General features: G+C 39.2%; 1 protein-coding gene across 4 annotated transcripts in view; it reads left to right on the top strand.

Moving 5' to 3' along the window:
• The window catches only part of St7 (suppression of tumorigenicity 7), a 240246-nt gene that overhangs the window by 37295 nt on the left and 180775 nt on the right, over positions 1–22176 (top strand). Inside the window, exon 1 of one of the 4 annotated variants that reach the window (XM_050145886.1) lies at positions 16527–16563. The exons of the other annotated variants lie outside the window; for them this stretch is intronic. Coding sequence (XP_050001843.1) covers positions 16542–16563 — 22 coding nt within the window. The 5' untranslated portion in view covers positions 16527–16541. Of the gene's footprint in view, positions 1–16526; positions 16564–22176 lie in introns of those variants that run through there. 4 annotated transcript variants of the gene reach the window in all.

The raw sequence follows: 22176 nt of genomic DNA, 5'->3' as shown, positions 1-22176 counted from the left end.
CTCCCCCCACTCCTCTCCCCCTCCCTCTCCAGTCTGAGGGGCAGTCAGGGTTCCCTGCCCTGTGGAAAGTCCAAAGTCCTCCCCGCTCCATCCTGGTCTAGGAAGGTGGACATCCAAACTGGCTAGGCTCCCACAAAGCCAGAACATGAAGTAGGATCAAAACCCAGTGGCATTGTCCTTGGCTTCTCATCAGCCCTCATTGTCCGCCATATTCAGAGAGTCCGGTTTTATAAGTAGGGATTTTTTTTAAATGCGTAATTTTGATTGAGTTTTTATTAATTTTTTAAAAGAATGCTTCATGGCTTTATGGTAAAGATGGAGAATATGATTGTGACCATGTAACATACAAAAATTTCAGATGTAATGTTATAGCATATAAAATATTCTAAGGCAATCAATAAATTTTAGGACTTTTATTTCAAAATCTTTTCACTTACTGAAAACTTCAGGAAATAAACATCCCCATCCCCATTTTATGTGACGTCTATGGCACTGGTTAGTTTTCGTCACCTTGACACAAACTGGAGTCTCCTAGGAAATGAAACCTTAACTTGAAGAATTGCCTCTATCAGATTGGCTGGAAGGAAAGTCTGTCGGGCATTTTCAGGGTTAATGATGGCCTGTGAGGGCTCTGCTCACTGTGGGCAGTGCATTCTTGGAGGGGTGCTTGTAGTTTGTGTAAGAAAGCTGCCAGGTAGCAGCTCTCCTCCATGGTCTCTGCTTCAGGTGCTGCATCCAGGGTCCTGCCCAAGTTCATGTCTTAGCTGCTGGGGATGATGGTGTGACCTGTAGCTGAAGAAACCTTTTCCTCCCTAAGATGTTTTTGGTGTTTTCACAGCAATAGAGAACAAACCAGGACAGGTTGTGTTTTCCATTAGCTCCTACAAACACACTCACACTCCAGCACTGAAGAGAGCTGTCAAGAGGAGCATCCAGTTCTCAAATCCCAAAGCTCAGTGCCTACCACACATTGTATTCCTAGGGCACTTGGACAGCTAAATTGTTGTTTTGAGCATAAGACCTGAAATAAGTTATTCACCTTGATAATACTTTTTCTTAATGGTATAGATTTTAATGATGAATGCCTGAAAACAGAGGTTTGGTTACAGGAGTAAAATTTTTTCCTTTTCTGTTTATTTCATATGTAACATTTAATATGATTATTCCTTATACCTGGTGTTTAAAATAGATACTAATCTTTTTTTATAATTATTTAGGGATAAGTGCTTAAGTATAATTTAAAAATAGCACATAGGGTTCCTTACTCCCACCCCCTCCCTCCCTTTCTCCCTCCCTCCCTTCTTCTCTCTTCTTCTTCTTCTTCTTCTTCTTCTTCTTCTTCTTCTTCTTCTTCTTCTTCTTCTTCTTCTTCTTCTTCTTCTTCTTCTTCTTCTTCTTCTTCTTCTTCTTCTTCTTCTTCTTCTTCTTCTTCTTCTTCTTCTTCTTCTTCTTCTTCTTCTTCTCTAAAGAAATGCAAAGATTCCTAAGCATATTTTTATTTTTTATTTGGTTGCTTTGTTTTTCAAGACAGGATTTTTTCATGTAAAAGTTGAAAGTTCTGGCTGTCCTAGAACTCTAGACCAGGCTGGCCTTGAGCTCACAGAGATCCGTCTGCCTCTGCCTCCCGAGTGCTGGGATTAAAGGCGTGTGCTACCACTGCCCGGTCTATTTTAAATAATTTATTCTTATCTTCTTGCTGTTTTGTTTCTGTATGCGAGTGTCAGATCTCTGGAACTGGAGTCACAGTTGTGAGCTGCCATGTAGGTACTAGGAATTGAACCCAGGTCCTCTAGAAGAGCAGCCAGTGCTCTTAACCACTGAGCCACCTAACTTCTCCATCCCTGCATCTTTTTACAGTACGAAGACAAGTTCTAGTGAAGTGGAATATATTTGTTAATATGTTAAGATAAAATACCTTAAAGTTGTTCATGTTATTTAACACTATTTGCTTCTGATTTATCATGAAACATTAAACACTATTATATGACTAAAAAGTCCAATTTTACTTTGACATGGTAGAAAATCTAAAAGCCACTGATCTCATCCTAGATTCAGCTCTGTTTCCTTTCAGCTATCTTCTGCCTATAGTGAGCCACAAGCTCTCCGCATTGGGGGCTGGCATTAATAGGAAAGTATGGCCAGTTTTCATGAGGTGTGTCACATTTTAAAAAAGGATTTATTTGTTTTATTTATGTATATGTGTGTATGTGCCTACATGTGTCTGCAGGTGCCCACTGAAGCCAGAGGGCATTGCCCTCCTGGAACTGGAGCTACAGGGACTTGTGAACCACCTGATGTGGGTCCTAGGTATCAAACACTAGTCTCGGTAAGAGCAATGCGTTCTCATAAGCGTTGAGCCATCTGTCTACCTCTCTTTTCAAGTTTTTTATGAATCGCTGACGGGCATTATTGATAGAGCTCGTGAGACCGCGTTCCTTCTTTGCATGCCGTACCACACTTCCCCCTAAGTGCCGACGGGCTGTGGAAACAATGACTAACGTGGAGCTCTGCTGTAAGATACGGGAGGCAGCTTGTTTTCAGACACTAATTTAAAAATAAATTATGCTCATGAAGAGTATGTAGGACATGTTTCTGCTAAGAACAAAAAGGGAAACAAGGGCCTGAGAAGGAAATCTGAGTTGAATTGAGAAATTTCATATATAAGAATATTTGAGAGGAAGAAGAGGCCTTTTTAATTAGTCATCTTCACACTCAAAAGGCCGATGCAATTTGAGAGCTGCAACTACGAGACAAAATGTTTCAGAGCTGCTTTACTATGGAAAAAGAAAGTCGGCGGTAGTAGCTTTATAATACTAATTTAAATGATTCCACCCCTGCCATGTTCCCACCTGTACAGTTGGCTTCTAATGGTATTTCCATGTGAACTCAACGGCAGCTTAGCTCTTATCTGTGTAACTGAGGTCACAGTTGCCTAAGATGGGATCCCAAAGGAGATCTTTCTCTAAGTTTAATACCTTCAATGTCCATCATAGGCACTCTGCCTAGTATGTTTATAAGAAGAATCACCGTAACTTTTCAGAATGAGTCAAGCTTTCAAAGGAGGGCAGCTGTCACAGGTGTGCTTCGTTCCTTCCTACACATTGTCCTTGTGTTTCAGGAATGCTGCTGTCAGTTGGTGGCAGCGGAACATGCTTACCTGTTCTAGAGGAACGGATTTCCTGGGATTTAGGAAGCGCTCAACTACACAAGTCTGTTCATTTATCCTTTAATAGCAATGCTGAGCAAACATAAGATTAAACAATACAATTTTTTTTATAATTTATAATGTCTATTTTTAATTAAAATTTATATGACGCCAGTAAATATATGACTTGGAATAAATATTAGCAAAACTGAAACAGAAATTCAGTTAGGTTTTACAAAGCCTTTATAATTTTTTAAGCTATTTTTTTCTGACTGTAATTGTGTATAGTTTATGGTTACAAAATTTTGTTGTAAATATTATTTCAAAATTGATTGGTTTCTTAGCTGCTGGAATGCACAGTTTTTAGGCTGACATTACATGAAAGTGCCCTGAAACACCTGGATAGATGGGATTCTTACTTCTGCAGGAGTGAAGAGCTGTGTGAACTAGAAAGCAGAACTGGCTCTGATTCTGCCATCGGGCGTTAGTTAACTACTAAGAATATTTTGTTTAAAAACATCAACTGTGGTAAAACACACACCCTAAAATTTACCTTCTCAGCCATCAAGGGTGCAGTGCAGTTCAGTAGGAGGGTATTTGCTTTGTTGAACCAGTAAAGCCTGCTGGGTGGTGGCAGTGCACTTGGGAGGCAGAAGCAAGCAGATCTTTGTGAGCTTAAGGCCAGTCTGATCTACAAGAACTAGTTCCAGGACAGGCTCCAAAGCTACACAGAGAAACCCTGTCTCGCAAAACAGAAAAAAAAAAAAAAAAAAAAAGGAAGAAAAGAAAACAAATAGTAAATCTCCACCTCTTTCTCCCGAGCCTCTAATTGCGTCTCTGTGCTTTATGTGCCTCCTGTACGTGGGGTTCTCTGTATTTGCTCCTCTGTGACTCGCTTTCTCATTTACCTGGATGTTCTTAAGGTTTGTCTGTGTTAGAGCACATACCAATATTTTCATTGTATCGTTTTTTGTCTGTCTTTTTGAATCCGTGCAAAGTTATGATATTTTCCTATTTCTTTGTAAATTATGTGTCTATAACAAACATGTGTTACAAATATTATCCAATATCAGTGCATATTATCATGGATATACCAGTTCCTTTTGTACAGGTTGAACATCCCTTATTTGAAATATTTAATAACAAAAGTGTTTCAGATATGATATTTCTTCAGACTTTGGAATATTGTATATGCATGGTGAGATATCTCTGTGGTAAGGCCCACATGTAAACAGAGAATTTATGATTTATGGATACTTCATATCCATAGTCTGAGAGCAATTTGCAGTAATAATTTTAGCGTGCCTGTATTTTGGCTGAAATATGTTCCACGAGGTCAGGTGTGGAATTTTCCATTTGGAGAGTGTGCTTGTTGGCACTGTTGAGCCTTCGCGTTCTGAGCACCCCAGTCTTCCTTCTTTGCACTGTTCAGCCTGCACAAGAGCTGGTATTCTTGTTCTGTAGATTGAGAAACTGAGGCTTGGAAGAGAATAGTTTTTCATTTCTAAGGAACAATTGCAGACCTAAAGTCAGGATTGTATGACTCTAGAGTCCTAGTTTATGTAGTATGAATCACATCAGTTAGGGGATGATTGTTTCAAATGAAGCAGTGCTAAGGAAAAGTTTCTTTGGAAGCCAAAAAATTGTGTGACCTTTATGCTTTGTTATTGCAGTCGGCGCAAATCATTTCCCAAGCTTTACCCTTCTCCTTACTCTCTGTCGTCTGGGTCAAGACTGGGTTATTTCTAAGAAAAATAGTAATTTCTTTGGTCAGAAGTATGTTTTTCATGGTCTTTCAGAAAGCTAGAGATAAGAGAGGGGAAATTACCCTCCTCTTACCTGAAGGACAGGGCGAGTGGAAACACCATCCCCAGAAACCTGGTTGGATATGTGGCTGGTGCAGCGCACTGTGGCATTGTTATATTTTAGGGATGCAAGGACCTCAGAAATAATCCAAGTTCCTAGTTTCACAAATCAGGTTTTGCTTTGAAACACCAAATCTCCTAAAGAAGTTAACTGTGTGGCTAAAATTTAATAGAAATTTCTTATTTCTCAATAATTCTGTTTCAGCTTGTGTTGGTAAACAGAACCAGCTTCCACCCTAGAAAATAACTGTTGCTTATATATATACCATGAGCGTGTTTGTGCAGTTTCCTGGCTTATAATGTAATTGTGAGGAAGCTTGGAAATCTCATGGGATTTTTATTTTTTTTAGGAGATTTGATGACTAGAAATATATGCGGGGTGGAAATGACTGGACATGACTTTGTTCTGTGAAAATAGTCAAGGATTTCTTGGAAGTTGCTTTAACATTTATCTATCACCAATTCAAATGCAATAGGGAATGAAGAAGGTACTCAACTATCAAATCTGTGCATTCTCTCACGGTGTCTTCTGAAATGCAGGGATTCTGAGTTCCTGTCCCCATACCTGAGACAGAGGTTGATGGAGTTCATTACTTCTGCGACTCATAGAGCCACAGACTTCTTCAAGAGAACGTTCAAATCAATGACAGAGATGCGCACAGAACACACACTTGTTTTTGTGTGGGCTCCAAGCTATTTTCTAATAGTGATAAAAATTTTAAAAGACCAATATTTTGGGATATGTGATGATTATTTTCGATTTTCCTCAGAGTCTATACTGTTTCATCAGAACACAGCTACCTTCATTTATTTAGAATGTCGATGGGAACTTCTGTATTAACTGGCAGCTCGGCAGCTCGTGTTGTTGTGATGGGGGCTGGGAAGGTGCTGTGGCAGCTCAAGTCCTTACTACTGGCCTTGTAGAGGAAGACCTTATGAACCCATTATAAAACAGTAACCATGGTTTATGCATGGGAGAGCCATGAACTTGTTAACCTCGTTTGCTTACCTGGGATGCTTACGGAATTCTGCCATATTTTCTTGAAGAATTTCTCTATTTTCTTCCCTCCAGGGACACTGATAACAGTTCATTCATAACTACCTTTCTGACTTCATCTGCTTATTTTCTAGTGGTTGTTTTTGAGAACCAGGTAAACAGACCAAAGCCACACAGGGAGGGTGGGGGTTTGCCTGATGAAGCTGCTCTACAGAGGTTTATATTTGATGCGTTACCTCCTGTTTGTTGTAGAAACCTAGAATTTGATTCTGGTCTTTACAGTAGAACATCGATTCAAACGTATATATTGTGACTTTCACTCTCAGTGAACTGAATAAGACTATTAGGGTTGGGTTCATGTTAGTAAAGAGAAATCTTAATTATTCATATTTCAGCAGCATTTTAATTTTGATTATATTTGACATTCATGATGTTAAGATTAGTTAATTCTTTTTGTCAATTAACCTTCAATACTTGAAATATCCACGTACACCCCATCTTCTAGTAGAGGAAAAACATTAATGATTAGGATATTTTACTCAAAGTCTTTGAACACTGCCCCTCTCCTTCCCACTCTTTTTATTCAGTGTTGGGTTTCTTGAGGTCCGTGGAAGAAGAGAGGCCCCTGCTACTATAAAGAAGCCTGTGCCTGGCAGCCACTGAAAGCTTTGAATGTTGCCACCGTTTTTTGAAAGCTTGGAAGTAGGTGCTATCCATTTAAGAGTCCTTAGTTGAAGATTTGGAGTTTGAAAGAGCAGATTTCCTCTCAGGCTCACCCACGCATTTGTTTGTACCAGTCTTTTGTTCCTGGGTGAGGGGATAGCACCGGTCTGTGTCACAGGGATGAGAGGACACCGCTTGCTTATTCCTAGGGTTGTTGTACTGTCAGGGTAGGTGAGGCGAGGTATTTGGGTGGAGCTCACTAACAGGAACTGTCTTCAGTCTGCAGGAATCTGCTTCAGCCACAGACCCCTTGAAGTGGAGTCTTTTCACACTTTGAGGTGAGCCCAAGATGCCCTGTAAGCAAAGCCAAGCTCGAATCGCCAAAAGATGAAAGGTATACCGAGACTGTCCGTAGACTAGAGTGTGTTATGTGAAACTGGAGGCTGTGAGGGAGACTTCTTAGGCAAGGTTTGCTCTTGATGCATCAGCGAGAGGAAGCTGGATGAGGTATAATCTAAGGCTTAGTTGTGACGTGTGGTGAGGAGGGTAAGAATTGAGTTATGGATAATGTAGGGAAACCCCATATTATCATTTCTACAGTGTGGAAAAGAGGGGGAATGGTTATCATCCGACTCTGGGGCTTTCAGACCTTTAATTATCAAGTGATTTACTGTATGGGTTAGCAATGTAAGCTATTGTGGTAAGGCTATGGTTTTGGGGTTTAAGAGGGAACAGAGAAGTGGGAGCTCATTCTCCTCTGGGGAGAGCAGAGAGCCAGGAGCTCACATGTTAGAGCTACTCACAGTAGGAAAGGAAAGGCCGAGGGGGCCTTGCCTCATCCCCGCTCTGTCTCTGTTGCTGTGGCCCGGCTTGGGCTGGCACAGGTCGAATACACGCTGCTGTAGGCACTGTCCGTCCACATGTGCAGCTGCCTGCTGTGCCCAGAAGATGGTTTCCTGGCAGTCATCCACCACCTCCGGCTCTTACAGCAAACTGTCCTAGCCATCAGGACCGTATTTTCTTCAAGGTAGCTGCAATTTTGTAATCCTAGTACTTCTGAGGCAGAGGTAGGTGGAGCTCTGTGAGTTCAAGGCCACCCTTGCAAACTTCAGGCCAGCCCAAGGTTCCAATGTGAAACCCTGTCTCAAAAACCAGAACAAAGCAGATCGCTGCAATTGTGATGTTTATTTAATAACTCTGAATTGCAAATTGTCTAGGTGTTTTAGATACTTGGGAAAGGAAGGAAGCTTGTGGGAAAATACATCTTTTGTCTTATTGTTAGGACAGGTAAATAATTATATGAAGATAGAGTAGATTATATCAAGATATAGTAGTAGTAGGTATAATCTTATATTAAGATGTACTAGGGGGCTCAGAGGTTAAGGTCCTGAGTTCAATTCCCAGCAACCACATGGTGGCTCACAGCCATCTGCAATGAGGTCTGGTGCCCTCTTCTGGCCTGCAGGCATATACACAGACAGAATGTTGTATACATAATAAATAAATAAACATTAAAAAAAAAAGATGTACTAGTACTCAGTATCATAACAACTGACATTGAAGAACCAAGTGGTGGTGGCACACACCTTTAATCCAGCACTTGGGAGGCAAAGGTAGGCGAGGCCAGTCTGGTCTACAGAACAAGTTCCAGGATAGCTAGAGCTACACAGAGAAACCCTGTTTTGAGAAACAGTTTTAAAAAAATCAACAATAGTCAATGAAGGAAAAGATGGCTCAGGGTCTTTGGCGATGTGACATTAAAGATCACACCAGGCAGAGCTGTCTCAGTAATGACCATATGCCCTTACCAACTGAGATCTATTTCAGGACTCGGGTAAATGAGTTGGTGGTCTTAGGTTCTAGATATACTTGCAATGACTGTTTTATCACCTTTATTAGTTTTATTAGGTTTCTGTCGGGATAATGTTTCAAGTAGACCAGTTGCATAGACATACCATGAAATGAATGAACAGCGACCTCATGCTTAGATACTGGCTCTTTTCAGTATGTGACTTCCTAACACTGAGAACTAGCGCAAGGGATTGGTAGATAGCCTGTGGGGTTTGTTTTAATTATTTCACTTAGAAAAATTAGTTAGTCTCCCCCCCCCCCAATTTGAACCTAAACTGACAGGAAACGAATGGGAATTGGAGAGCCTATTCTAAAGATGACTTCACAAAAACAGTCAAAGGGGCGCAGAGCCACGGTGGTTACTGCTGAGCTGAGATAAGCAGAAGTGTGTGTGTGTGTGTGTGTGTGTGTGTGTGTGTGTACACGGCATCACAAGACAGGCTTCCCCGGGCATGCTCCTTTTCGGGAACTGTTTGGTTTTGTGGTTTGATAGAGTTGTGCTTTGAGAAATGCTTCATTATGAACTATATGGCAAAAATGAAATTTAGAAGAGATTCTATGTAGAATTACTTTAAAGGGAATACTTAAATTTGCTCTTTTGAAATTGTGTTGTGTAATCTTAAAAGTATACACCAGTTTACTCCTTAAATATGTGTGAATTAGTCATATACACGTTGTGACTAATTGCAGATAAGCTTGCAAGGGAGTTTCTCAGACGTACCCCGCTCTTTCTCCTGTATCAGTTTGAGTCATACCCAGAGAGACTTCAACTGTAGCCCACGGTGAATTCACATTTCTTTTCTCTTTGCCAAAAGTTTAAAGTCAAGTATTTGAGTGCAGGTTATGCCATACAGAAAATAAAATTTATGGACATTTCTGGAACAAAAGTCTTGGTATACTAGTAGTAGGCAAAGAAAACACACACACACACATTAACAAAATCTGAAATGAGAGTTGTAGAGTAAGTCTATTTAGGACACCAAACTTTACCTAGATTCTAGAAGATTCGTTCCCTGCAGCATTGTGGGCTGAAAGAGGAAGGAGCATATCCCACAGTTCAGTGTAAAACGGCCAACTTTGTAACAGGCAACCTTCCTTTAAGTATGCTTTAAAATTTCGAAACCTTGTTACTGTGTGAAAATGTGTGTGTGTGTGTGTGTGTGTGTGAGCATGCAATTGGCGTGTATTTGTGTGAGTGTGGATGTGCATGTCTCTACTATCATGTGGAGGTCAGAGGACAACTTTATGGAGTTGACTCCTTCTTTCCCTTCCATGGGTTCTAGCATAGAATGCACAGACCATTAGGCTTGCATGGCGAAGGGCTTGCCTGTTGAACCATCTTGACCATCCGAGTATGCTTTCAGTAATGAAATTTTATTTCCTTCCCAATACTAGAAGTACTAAGTCTTTCATTTTTAATTGCTTTTATGTTGTCATTAATAAACTTCTCTGTTGTTTTCAAGAAATGCTATATTATTGTATAATTTTTAAATTTTTTATCAATTTTTTTTAATTGTTTTTATTATGCTATACATTTTTCTCTGCTCCCCTCCCTTTTTCTCCCCTCCCTTCCTACCTGCTCCTTTGGCCCCCACGCTCCCAGTTTACTTAGGAGATCTTGTCTTTTTCTCTTTCCTATGTAGATCCATGAATGTCTCTCTTAGGGTGCTCTTTGTTGTGTAGGTTCTTTGGGGTTGTGAAATGTAGGCTGGTTTTTCTTTGCTTTATGTGTAAAGGCCACTTATGAGTGAGCACATATTATGTTTGTCTTTCTGATCTCAATATGGCTTTTTCTAGATTCATCAATTTTTCTGCAAATTTCAAGATGATGTCACTTTTTTTTCCCCACTGAGTAGCGCTGCTTTGTGTCAATGTACCACATTTTCTTTATTCATTCTTTGGTTGAGGGGCATCTAGGTTGTTTCCACGTTCTGGCTACCACAAATAATGCTGCTTTGAACATAGTTGAGCACATGTTCTTGTGGTACTATTGAGCATCCTTTGGGTATATATCTCAAAGTGGTATTGCTGGGTCTTGAGGTAGGTTGTTTCCTAATTCTCTGAGAAATCGCCAAACTGATATAAAGGGGCTGTACCAATATGTACTCCCTCCCACCAGCAATGCAGGAGTATTATTCCCTTTACCCCACATCCTCTCCAGCATAAGTTGTCATCAGTGTTTTTGGCCATTCTGACAGGTGTAAGATGGAGTCTCAAAGTTGTTTTGATTTCCCTTTCTCTGATATCTAAGGGTGTTGAGCATTTCCTTAAGTGTCTTTCAGCCATTTTAGATTCCTCTGTTGAGAGTTCTCAGTTTAGGTCTGTAATCCATTTTTTTTTTGATTATTTGTTCTTTTGATGTCAAGTTTTTTGAGTTCTTTGTATATTTTGGAGATCAGTCTTCTGTCCGATGTGGGGTTGGTGAAAATCTTTTCCCATTTTGTAGGTTGCTGTTTTGTTTTGTTGACTGTGTCCTTTATTTTTACAGAAGTTTCTCAGTTTTAGGAGGTCCCATTTATTGTTTCTCTCAGTGTCTTTGCTACTAGGGTTATATTTAGGACGTGGTCTCAGTGCCAATGCATTCAAGGCTATTTCTCACTTTCTATTCTATGAGGTTAGTGTGGTTGGTTTTATATTGAAATCTTTGATCCATTTGGACATGAGTTTTGTGCATGGTGATAGATAATGGATCTATTTGCATTCTTCTACTTGTTGATATCCAGTTATGCCAACACCATTTCTTGAATATGCTTTCTTTTTTCCATTTTATATTTTTAGCTTCTTTGTCAAAAACCAGGTGTTCATAGGTGTGTAGATTGATATCCGGGTCTTTGATTAGATTCCATTGGTCCTCTTGTCTGTCTTTTAATGCCAATACCAGGCTGTTTAGATTACTGTAACTCTATAGTAGAGTTTGAAGTCAGGGATAGTTATGCCTCCAGAAGTTCTTTTATTATATAGGATTGTTTTGACTATTCTGGGTTTTTTGTTTTTCCATGTGGAGTTGAGTATTGTTCTTTCAAGGTCTGTGAAGAATTTTGCTGGGATTTTGCTGGGCATTGCATTGAATCTGTAGATTGCTTTTGGTAAGACTTGTATTTTTACTGTTTATTCTACCTACCCAAGAACACTGGCGATCTTTCCATTTTCTGGTGTCTTCTTCAATTTCTTTCTTTAGAGACTTAAAGTTCTCATCACACAGGTCTTTCACTTGTTTGGTTATAGTTGCCCCAAGATATTTTATGTTATTTGTGGCTATTGTGAAGGATGATGTTTCTCTGATTTTTTTCTAAGCCCTTTTATCATCTGTATAAAGAAGGGCTACTGATATTTTGAGTTACTCTTGCATCCTGCTATTTTTAAGATGCAACTTTAACAAGTAGATATTAAGGGAGATACTAAGAAAGCCTTTAAAAGGAGGGAAAGATGAAAACTAAGATATGATGGTTTTAAAATTTGTATGTATACTTAGAAAGAATATATGGTTTAAATTCTGTCATATCAGTAAATACATTCACTAGATTAACTGATGTAGAATGAAGCTATTTTGAATATCATCTTCCATAATTATTTTACTTTATTCATTTCAAACATGGGTACATTTAGTTCGCTACATATGAATATAGCATCTCACGCTTTCAGTTCCGGGTGTACAAGAGTAGAGGCTGCACTTGCCGCCAGCACAGTTCAGTGTGACCCCTCTCCTATTGCATCACGTTTTCAGAGCACCCAAAGGGGTAGATTCCCATAGAAAACTCACACTTGGTGGTTTAAAAATAGATTCTCTGTAAAAATAACATTCAAGGACCACATACATTCCTGCTTCTGACTTTGCCGTACCTTCCACTTGGTTTCTATGTGACTCCTATGGCTTCCCCTGCATTTTTTCCAGGTCTTTGTTGAAATGTCACCTTTTCAGGACCCACCTGGAAATTTTGCTAAAATGCTCTACCTTTCATCCCATTTCCTCCGATTCCTTCCTATTTATCTTTGTAATATTCATAGCTGCTTGACATACTACGTGTCCGTTTCTCTGTTCCATCAACTAGGATTAGTGTAAGCTCTAGGGAAGAGGCATTAGTTTATACTGTGACCGCAGAGTAAAGCTGCAGGCTCCAGGAAAGAGGTGAGGAAAGAAATGCATGCATGAGGTTCCTTTTAGAAGTGCTGTCTGACTTCTGTTATGGGCTCAGCAGGTAAAAGCACATGGCATCAAGCCTGGCAACCCAAGTTTGATCTCTGGAATCCACGTGTAGGTAGGAGAGCACCAGTTCCACCAAGACTTTTTGACTTTTGCATGTGCACTGTGGCTCGTGACCCTCTATTATGGGCTCTCACACAGGGTGGAATAAGTAGAATGATAATTGAAAAAGATTTCACAGTTATATTTATCAATATGATTCCAGTTTTGTGATAGTTTCTTCTTTTTTATATGTATGTGTTTGTGGTGTGCATGTTCGCTTTTGCCTGTGTGTGCATGTGGAGGTCCAAGGTTGCCATAGGAGTCTCCTCAATCACTCTCCATTGTTCTCATTGAAGTTGGAATCTCTGAATTGAACCCAGAGCTCCCAGACATGGCTTGTAGCTGCACAGCTTGCTTTAGCCAGTGGGCCCTCCCCGTGGCCCTTTATGATGATTATTTTGAACAAAAAATTATTTGGACTATTAGCATTTTCTCTCATTGTTAATTTCAATTCATTTATAAATTAGATCATATAAGTCAGATTATAAAACAATTTTAATAATGTTCCTATTGCTTGTTTTTGTGCTATATGTGTGTGAGGGTGTATGTACCATGATGTGCATGTGGAAGTCAGAGGTGAAGTTGTGCAGTTGGTTCTCTCTTTGCACCTTTACATGGCTTCGAAGATTGAACTCACTCAAGTCCTCAGGCTTGAGCAGAAAATACTTTATCAACTATCATCTTGCTGGCCCTCATTGCTAATTTTATCCTGAAATTAATAATACTGTATTTGTGAGCAGAAGGGCAAAGTCTTAGGCATTAGTAATGAGAGAGTTACAAATTCAGAAAATTAATTTGGTTTTAGAATCTATGTGATTTTTTTTTTTGGCAGGTTGTGGGGCAGTTTAGAAACTTCAAGTCAGTCTATTTTTCTTCATTTTCTTCCTTTGCATCTTTGTTAGGCAACACATTAAAATTTGGCCTTATTCTCTTAGTGTACTAGAGGAGATAAGTAAATAAACTTTATTATTTATTTAGTAAAATAAATAATAAAGCAAATAAAACTTCTGAAATAATTGTTGTCAGCAAGGAGTACTCAGTGATGAGCACCCAAATGTTCTAAGGCATTTAGAAACACCTCTGGCCTCCAGGTCACACAGGTCCAGTGGTGTGAATTCTATCCAATGCTGACATGTTAGATGCCTACAGTTTTTAGCAGATGGGCGCCTCTAAGATATCCAAAAAGAAAACTTCTTGCAAAACATTGCAACCCTTAACTTAATTCTTATCATCCTGTGCCAAAAAGAGATATTGATTTGTGAGATATGCGCTTTCGGCTCATGCATGAGTTGAAACAAGAAATACCTAGTCAGCTGCTAAAGTACTTGTTGCATGCAGATCATCATAGCTTTCGTTGGAGAGTATCTTATCCTCAGGGGATCATCTTTTCTACTTTCTCTAATATTCATGGCCATATCCAACCATTATTTGAGTGACTTTGTATACAACCTAAAGTAGATCCATCCCAAGGTAAAAGCAAGTAAGCAAATAAATAAATAGCTCACATAAGATAAGCTTTGGTTTTCAGGTTATCAGCTTTAAGTGTATTACCCATTGCCACTTGATACAGATACATCTCAACATTATTAACATTCGTCCTTGGCTGTGGCTTGACGGATGTTTTTGAAGGCAGACATCTTTTATATATTTACGATTTCATTGACACTGAAATTTTTAGTGCTTCTATCGTGTTTTGGTTTTCTTTGACTGCTTTGTTCGTGAGTCACTATCCACATTTTCTACTCCCTTGTTTCCCTTTTTTTCATTTGAACTTTTAAAATGCTGTATAATTTTGGCAATTATTTGTTCCTTTTTCAAGAGGTGTTACAGTAGACAGGTTACCAGCTTTGCTTTGGAACCAGACCTCCCGATGTGAATCTCAGCATATTGTTTATGACTTACACCATCTTGGCAAATTAACTTTCAAATGTAGGCAATGGCAGTGCCTCTTTATGGAGTCAGTGAGATTAGATGAATGAGCCCGTGTGAGGTTCCAAATGGCTCCCGACACACAGTAAGCAGACAGACAATGCGTACTGATCTTCTTTTCTGCAGCACCAGCTTTGTGCACTCTGATTATTCACCGTGGCTCAGTGTTTCAGGGTGCTGGGCCAGTTTACCTTGAAAAATTGTACAGCGAATACAATGAGCTATTTTGCAGGCAGCTAAGACAACGAGGCGGGTCTACATCTATTATATTAACCAAGGAACTACTAATGCTATTCTTGGGGTGGTAATTTGCACCTCCACCTTCCTGCCATAAATTTAATGTTTAAAAGCTGTATCCATATTAAGACAGTTCTTTGTAAACAAAAATTATTGAAAAAGGTATGCATGTTGAGAATGGGTGGAGGGGAGTCTTGAACCCTTGAACTTCCTCTTGTACATGACTTTTAAAGTGTTGCACTATGCACACAATACTCTTTTCGTACAGCTCAGAATTGTTAAAACATTGAAACAAGCTTCCTTCTTTACTTGTGTTAAGTAGGCACTGTAAAGAAAGTCCACATACTTTTAATGTGTGTTTTTAAAACCAGATTTAGAAGAATGAAGTCAGATAAAGCAGGAGGATTTTTATGTTCTCAGTGAGTCAAGAATCATATTGGTATTATTTTCAATTATTTTTGTTTGAGTGGATTAAGAAGAACTATGTTAGTTAAAAATGTCCATTCATCTACAAGTACGCAGGTATTGAACACAGCCTTACAATATCTGAGTTACTCTGAAAATGACAGAAAATTTCAAAAGGTAAAATTTAAAATAAGGCAGAAGGAATAGGAATTCGAATTTGTGTGTACACAAATCTGTGGTTTTTGTATTTGAATAACATTTGCCAATAAGTAAAAGTGTAACCTCTTCTATTTGAGGCTGTGTGCCAACCGCTTGCACTATTATCTCACTAACACGGTCCTGGACACTTAATGCTGCAAACGTGTGTAGCATGCATCTCCCCACCTATATGTGATCGAATGTACATCCTTGGATGGCAGCCTACCATAAGTTACAGAAAACAATCTTGAACTCTCTGTAATTACTTTTCAGTGGAGATTATTTTTCTCATTTCTGATACTTGTTAATTCTCCCGCAAAGCTTTATTTGCCATATTGCAACCAACATCCCTGCCGCGCATATCTTTGTGGTAGTTGATAGGAGGCCAGTATGTAAATTTCTCTGAGGTCTCTCCCTGAGTGGCATCAGAGGATGAATTGCTCTTCAGGAGGGGAACGTGCTTGTGCTTTTTGGTCTTGTGTATTTTATGACAAAGGAATTCCCTTTTGAATCGCGCTGCTCCCCTGAAGCCCTGGAAGCTCTGGTTCAGGCAGCCGGCAGTCCGTGTGTGCAGTGTCCCTGACGTCATCCGGCGTATGCATAAGCCCTGCTATTGTCTTACTGCTACAGCAGGCTGAGGATTGCAGTGTCTGTGAGGCTCTCAGACCTGCCCTGCCTGCGCTACCTAGCCCTGCCTCACTGCATCCCACAGCAGCCTCGCTGGCCTTCCTGTGCCTGGCGGATTTTGAAAAGCAGCTCTTCGGTTTGGGATGGTGTAGGAGACCTTGCTTTCCACTCTCGGGAGAAAGCTGACGCTCTTAGGGGAGAATCTGGCAGCTGGACATAGCTCGGACTGCATTGTCTGGCTTCATGACCCCCGCCGTGTAGCCAGCTCATCTCCTTGCTCTCGGGAGCACATGCACTTCTTACGATTGCTTAGTTCCCTTTCCCCTTTCTTTCCTTTCTTCTAATTTTTTTTTTTTTAAAAAGCAGCTTCTGGAGCCAGCCATGTTTGGTACTGAATCCTCATGTAAGTAAATGGATCCTACTTCTCGTCTATGGAATCTGTGTGCTGTCAGGGCTTCACTGGCTCGAGCTCTTGTCGCTTTGCCTTAGGTTGATAATATTTGCATTGCCTCTAATTACAGAAGAACTGGTCTTGGGTAGGAGACTTCCATGAAGAGGATTATTCATTCTTAAAGCTAGGCATGCCAATGTGGTCAAAACGAGGCCTCCAAGAGGGAGGAGGTAAGAAGACAGGACTCAGGGAGCCTCCCAGACCTTGCTAATTGATGAGATCCATTGTCAGAGGCTCCTAATGTCCTCAAACCCTCCAATAGGTGCTAGAAGACTCTGAGCTTACAGTGTTTGTAAGATAAGGGCTTATAATTTTCATTCACGGAGAGAGAAAGGGGTCTGTATATCTTCCTCCATATTTTCACAAGAACACATGGGTAGATACTACATGTCGATTTAAGAACATTAAATAGCTTTTTACTCGAGACAGAGTGCTTTCATGACGGCTTCAATTTTGATGTGTTGGCTAACATCACAGAACGGTAGCTTTGTATAGGTTTTAAACTTATACAATAAAATTGCTTTGGTGCAGAGCGGGCCCTGCACAGTGGGTTGGGATGAACAGCAGTTGTAGACACGCTAAGTAACTGTTTTTAAAATGATGATATTCTACCTAGCTGAGAACGATTTAACGTTTGATGGAAAGTAACATAGCTTTCAGCGAGGTTGTACAGGCTCCGCAGAACATTTTGCCACCATCTGTAAGCAAAGGTGACAGTTACAAATGTCTAGAGGTTTGACCTACTGGCCTGGCTTTGTAGGGGAGAATGGGGCTGGGTTAAGACAGGACACTGAGGAAATCTATTTCTGATGAATTTGTAATTTGACCTTAACTTTCTGGTCACAGTCGTCCAAGTGACTGTTGGATAGCTGCTGGTTATTGTAGCATTTGAAGAACACTAATAACCCTCAGTTCTTTTGTTTCATGACTGCTTTTAAAGAGGCTCATTTTTTGTTTTATTGCAGAAGCCTCCCATCTCCAGTGCTACCTACCGTATTTTGTAATCAAGTTTAAGACAAACTCACTGTGAGATTTAGTGTCCACTCAACATATGTTTCCACTAAACATATGTTTAGTAATTTGAAAGTATTTCAAAATTTATTTAATGATACATTTGGAATTCTTGTCATCCAAGAAACAGATCATTCAGTGGCAGAGATCTCCCAGTTTCTCATTTCAGGAATGGAATTTAATTGATGAAAGACACTAGGTGAGGGCAGAAATAGTCATACTGTGTATTAAAGGAAAATTAACGCTCTTAGTGGCATTTGAAATGCATTGTTGGGCTCTTATACTAGGGTCTCTTCCATTGTCTGGCCTATTCTTCCAAATAGACAGTTTTTTATTTCATTATCAAACCTTACCTTTTGATAGTCTCACCAATGTGCTTTTGGTCTCCATAGTTACCATTATGGAACAGAACTGAATGCTACTCAGCAAATAGAACACTGTCATGCAAGTTCTTGGCAAAATTGCTTTTTACCAAAAAGGTTTTTGCTTTGACTGAGGATTGATTTTTGTCTTTGCCTTGTCACTAGAAGCCCCCAGGTATCCATGCTCCCTGTGGACATTTAGGATTGGAAGTGATTGTCTTCTTTTAGATGAGGAGGTACCTTGTGCTAAGCGTGTCTGAGCTGAGTGTGGTGCTTCCTTTGTAGTGATAGCCCTTCACCTTTGTTACTTCACCTTGGGTGCTGTTTTGTGGGCTTGAAAACGCTCCACATTCAGAATATGCAGGAATAGTACTCTTTGAAGTTTTAATTAGTTTAGAAGGAGCCTCCCAGACCACTTTTGATGCTTACAGAACTGTCTTAGGAAGTCTTTATCCACCTTGTTTGCAGTGGATAGTAGAGCCTGGACACACTAGGAGACGCTTCCTGCAGAGATGGTGTGAGTCTTATTCCTGATTTCAGGCTGCTGTGCCCTACTTGTATCAGATTTTCTATTTAAAAATTATTTCCTTTGGTTTTCTTAGTTAATAATATACTTACATCATTTCCCCCTTCCTTTTCCTCCCTTCAATTCTTCCTGTACAAATACCCTTCCTTGTTCTCTTTCAAATTTATGATCTCTTTTTTCATTAATTATTATTAGCATGCATATATGTATATGTTTATGTATATATTTATTTCTAAATACCTAAATACAGCCTACTCTATCTGTATAACGTTACTTGTTTATGTGTGTTCAGGGCTGACCATTGGTATTGGATAACCAATTGGTGTGCTTTTCCCTGGGGAAGACTATTTCTCCTGCTCTCAGCATTCCTTAGTTGCCTGTTCTTTAATCTGAGGTATGATTGATGTATCATAGTATGGATAAGTATTAGCATGGCTTCTTAGCATTTGTGCCCATGTTTGTACTGGTAGAACCCTAATTGGATGGAGATATGGACAGTTCTGTTTCCTCAGAAAGCATTATGGTCTTCCATTCATTATTCCTTCTCCTCCAGCCAAGTGATAATCACCATTCTGATTCATAACTTCTCAGATTCATTGTTAACAGCTTTTAAATTTCCTTTTTTGCCTTTTTGCTTTTTACGGGTAAGACAAGGAAACACATCTTCATTTTTAACTTGTTGGATATATAATTTAGTTGATATTATGTCTTAGATTTGTGAGGTCAGGTGTTTGTGGTGTCCTGGGTCTACATTATTATATTTCTATCTCACCAAGATGTTGCTTATCTTAAATAACCCTCCCTCCTAAACAACCCCTAAGTAAAAATGTAAATAGTCTTATTAAATGACAAAAATTTATCTGAAAGAGCAAATGCCTTGAAAGTTAAAGACTTACAGAACTATGCAGAAATCAGTAATGAATCTGCATTAGTGTCTGATACAGTTCATTTTCTATAATTTTTGTTTGTTTTTATAGTAGAAGTGGTTCAACCTAGGGATTCCTACTACCAGGCAAGTAGTCTTCTATTCTAGTTCCACTAATATTGTTCCATTCTCTGTCTAAAAGTCCTACTCTCTTATTTCTGACTAGTGGAGATCGATTTCCTGTAGTTGAATTGACTGGCCATTATCTCCTTAGGCCCCACTTTGAAATGAAGTTGTCTGTATAAGTGTTAGGAGACTCATCATGACAGAGTAGGAAGCATGATAGCTACGAGGTTTTCTGTCACTCTGTTACCATATTATAATTATTTTAATAAATGTTTCCTTTGCTGAAACTTTTCGTGTCTAAAAATGGGACTAGTGCTTTTTTTCTTTGTTGACTTTGAATAAATCCAATTTTAGTTTGTAAGAGTCAGAATAATTTAAGTGTAAAAAGGTAGTAAATGCTATAAATAAAGTTTTATTGAGTAAAGCAATCATTAGATGCATATTTGGAGTACTTAACTTGATTAAATAAAGTTTATATAGAAAAATCAGTTGAATTCTACAAAAATTAAAGAAAAATTTTTTGAAAAGTTTTTAAGAGGAATGCAAAATTTCAACTTTTGTGAAGTAAAGAAAATTGGTAACAGGAGGAAAAAGTTTCTCTCTTCTCTTTATTAAATGAGGAAAACTGTTTGCGTTGTTGCCATTTGGTTACACGCTCCCTGGTGAAGTTAGTTATTCTTCAGAGAATAGGCACTTCAACTATAATGCACATTATTCAGTTAGTATTGCCTGTGCTCGGGTTTGCACCCCCAGCCTCATGAAGTCGGTATTCTTCAGAGGATAGACACTCAGCTGTAATGCACATTATACAATTAGTATTGCCTGTGCTCAGATCTGCACCCCCAACCGTACCTGACTTTTTTTTTTTCTCAAGGATGCCAATGAAAGGGACCATTTAAGGTCTGCAGTGGTGGGAATTGTGCCCATTAATGTGTCTCCCAAAGCACCTGAACATTAGATTAGTACCTTACCTGTGGAGAAATAGGATATCCCCGAGGAAAACAGCATTATCCAATCTCTCCTACCTTTCGTTACAGATTCACTAAAGAGAACATTCTAGACTAAGGCAATTGTGAGACTTGGAGGAAAACAACCAAATAGTAACTAGTGTGAGCCTCAGCCATTTGATCTTAGCAGCAGTGAGGTGATGGCAAGGACTCCAGACTTACTCTTTAGTTTGCCTGCGTCACCTTGGATGGGTAATGAGAAAGGTCTGTTGGATGCTGCTCCTATAATTGGTCTGTGATGGGCACCAAAGTTCAAATGTTGCCATTATTTAATTATAGATATATTCATTAAGTTGGAACTGACAGCTGAGTAGTAATAGCAGCCATGGTACCATGATACTGAGATTCTGAAAATTTGATTTTGAGCAGTTGTAGGAGAGTTAATCAAATGAACGTACCCTGTAATGTTTGGTCACGAGGCTGCTGGAACGAAGTGTGTCCCACTCCTGTATGTGCATCACACAGGGACGCGATTTACAGCTGACTGTGTGCAGGGCGGACCTTTGCTCTGTTGTTTTACTGTAACATGTGTGAATAAGTTGAAATATGAGTAGGGACTATAGTTGCCCCAATTCACCTTTAAAATGGACCATTTCTCAATATAAAAACCTAATTATTATTATTAACTCTTAGAACTCATTTTTTTTTCTGTTAGTATGTTGGACATTTTAGTACTATATTTATTTCCCCCTTAGTATTTGTCACGCATAACTAGGTAATTTAGGAACACCAGCTATTTTCCTTTCTTACGACATTAATCTGGCTGCTGGTATTGAGCTATATTGGATTGACACTTTCATCTCAAAGCAAAAATAGAAACACTTAGCTGGTGTTGTACTAAACTCCCAAGTCCACACTTAGAACATGGGTATAAAAGAAAGATATTATTGCATGGCTTTAAGTAGAGTGCACGGTTAGCTAAAGTATGTAGATATATAAAAGCCATTCTTCCTTGCAGGGATTTATGTCGAGATGCTTTTACGTAGGAGCTTGGGGTGTTGAGCTCATGTAATATTTCTGACTTGCCTTATTCTGTCTAATTCCATTCTAACAACAGGGGTCTGGTGTGAGCTTTCCCTGAGATTTTTCTCTGTTGATACTTAATAGTGTATCTTTAGAACCACGACGGTATCTTATAGGAGGATAGGAGTAAATTTCTTTTGTGGATATTTTCATGTTTACCCACTAGCTCAAAAGCGGAATAAAAATATCCATTGGCTTCTTATATTCACCGCACTGTTGGACTCCCTAAGGGTTCGCCTGTAGTTTGTTCAGCAAAAACCACACGTGTTCAGTGGTTTGTTGTTTTCATTGCTACAATGGACCAGATTCATATCCTGTCTAAACTGTGGGGAATCCATCAGGGAAATTACCATATATGGAACTTTCCCCATAGAATTCCCGTGGAATTACACAGGATGTGAATAGTGCTTGTTGTTAGGGACTCTGCTAGGAAGGTTACTGGGCATGTATATTTTTTGAACATTCATAGTAGCCACTTATAATTAATATAATCAGCTATTTTAACTCTCAATCTGAGGCTGTTTGGGATATCATATGAACTATATGGTGAATTTTTTGTTTTTACCTGGAAAATATATATATTCAATATTAGTTAAAAGTCATATTTGCTATACTACAATAGTAAATCATAAGATTTTCATTATA

Source organism: Alexandromys fortis, unplaced genomic scaffold (assembly GCF_014885135.2).
Source record: "Alexandromys fortis isolate MF-2015 unplaced genomic scaffold, M_Fortis_MF-2015_v1.1 scaffold_34, whole genome shotgun sequence".
NCBI classification, from domain to species: Eukaryota; Metazoa; Chordata; class Mammalia; order Rodentia; family Cricetidae; genus Alexandromys; species Alexandromys fortis.
This window is presented reverse-complemented; position numbering and strand designations above follow the sequence as displayed.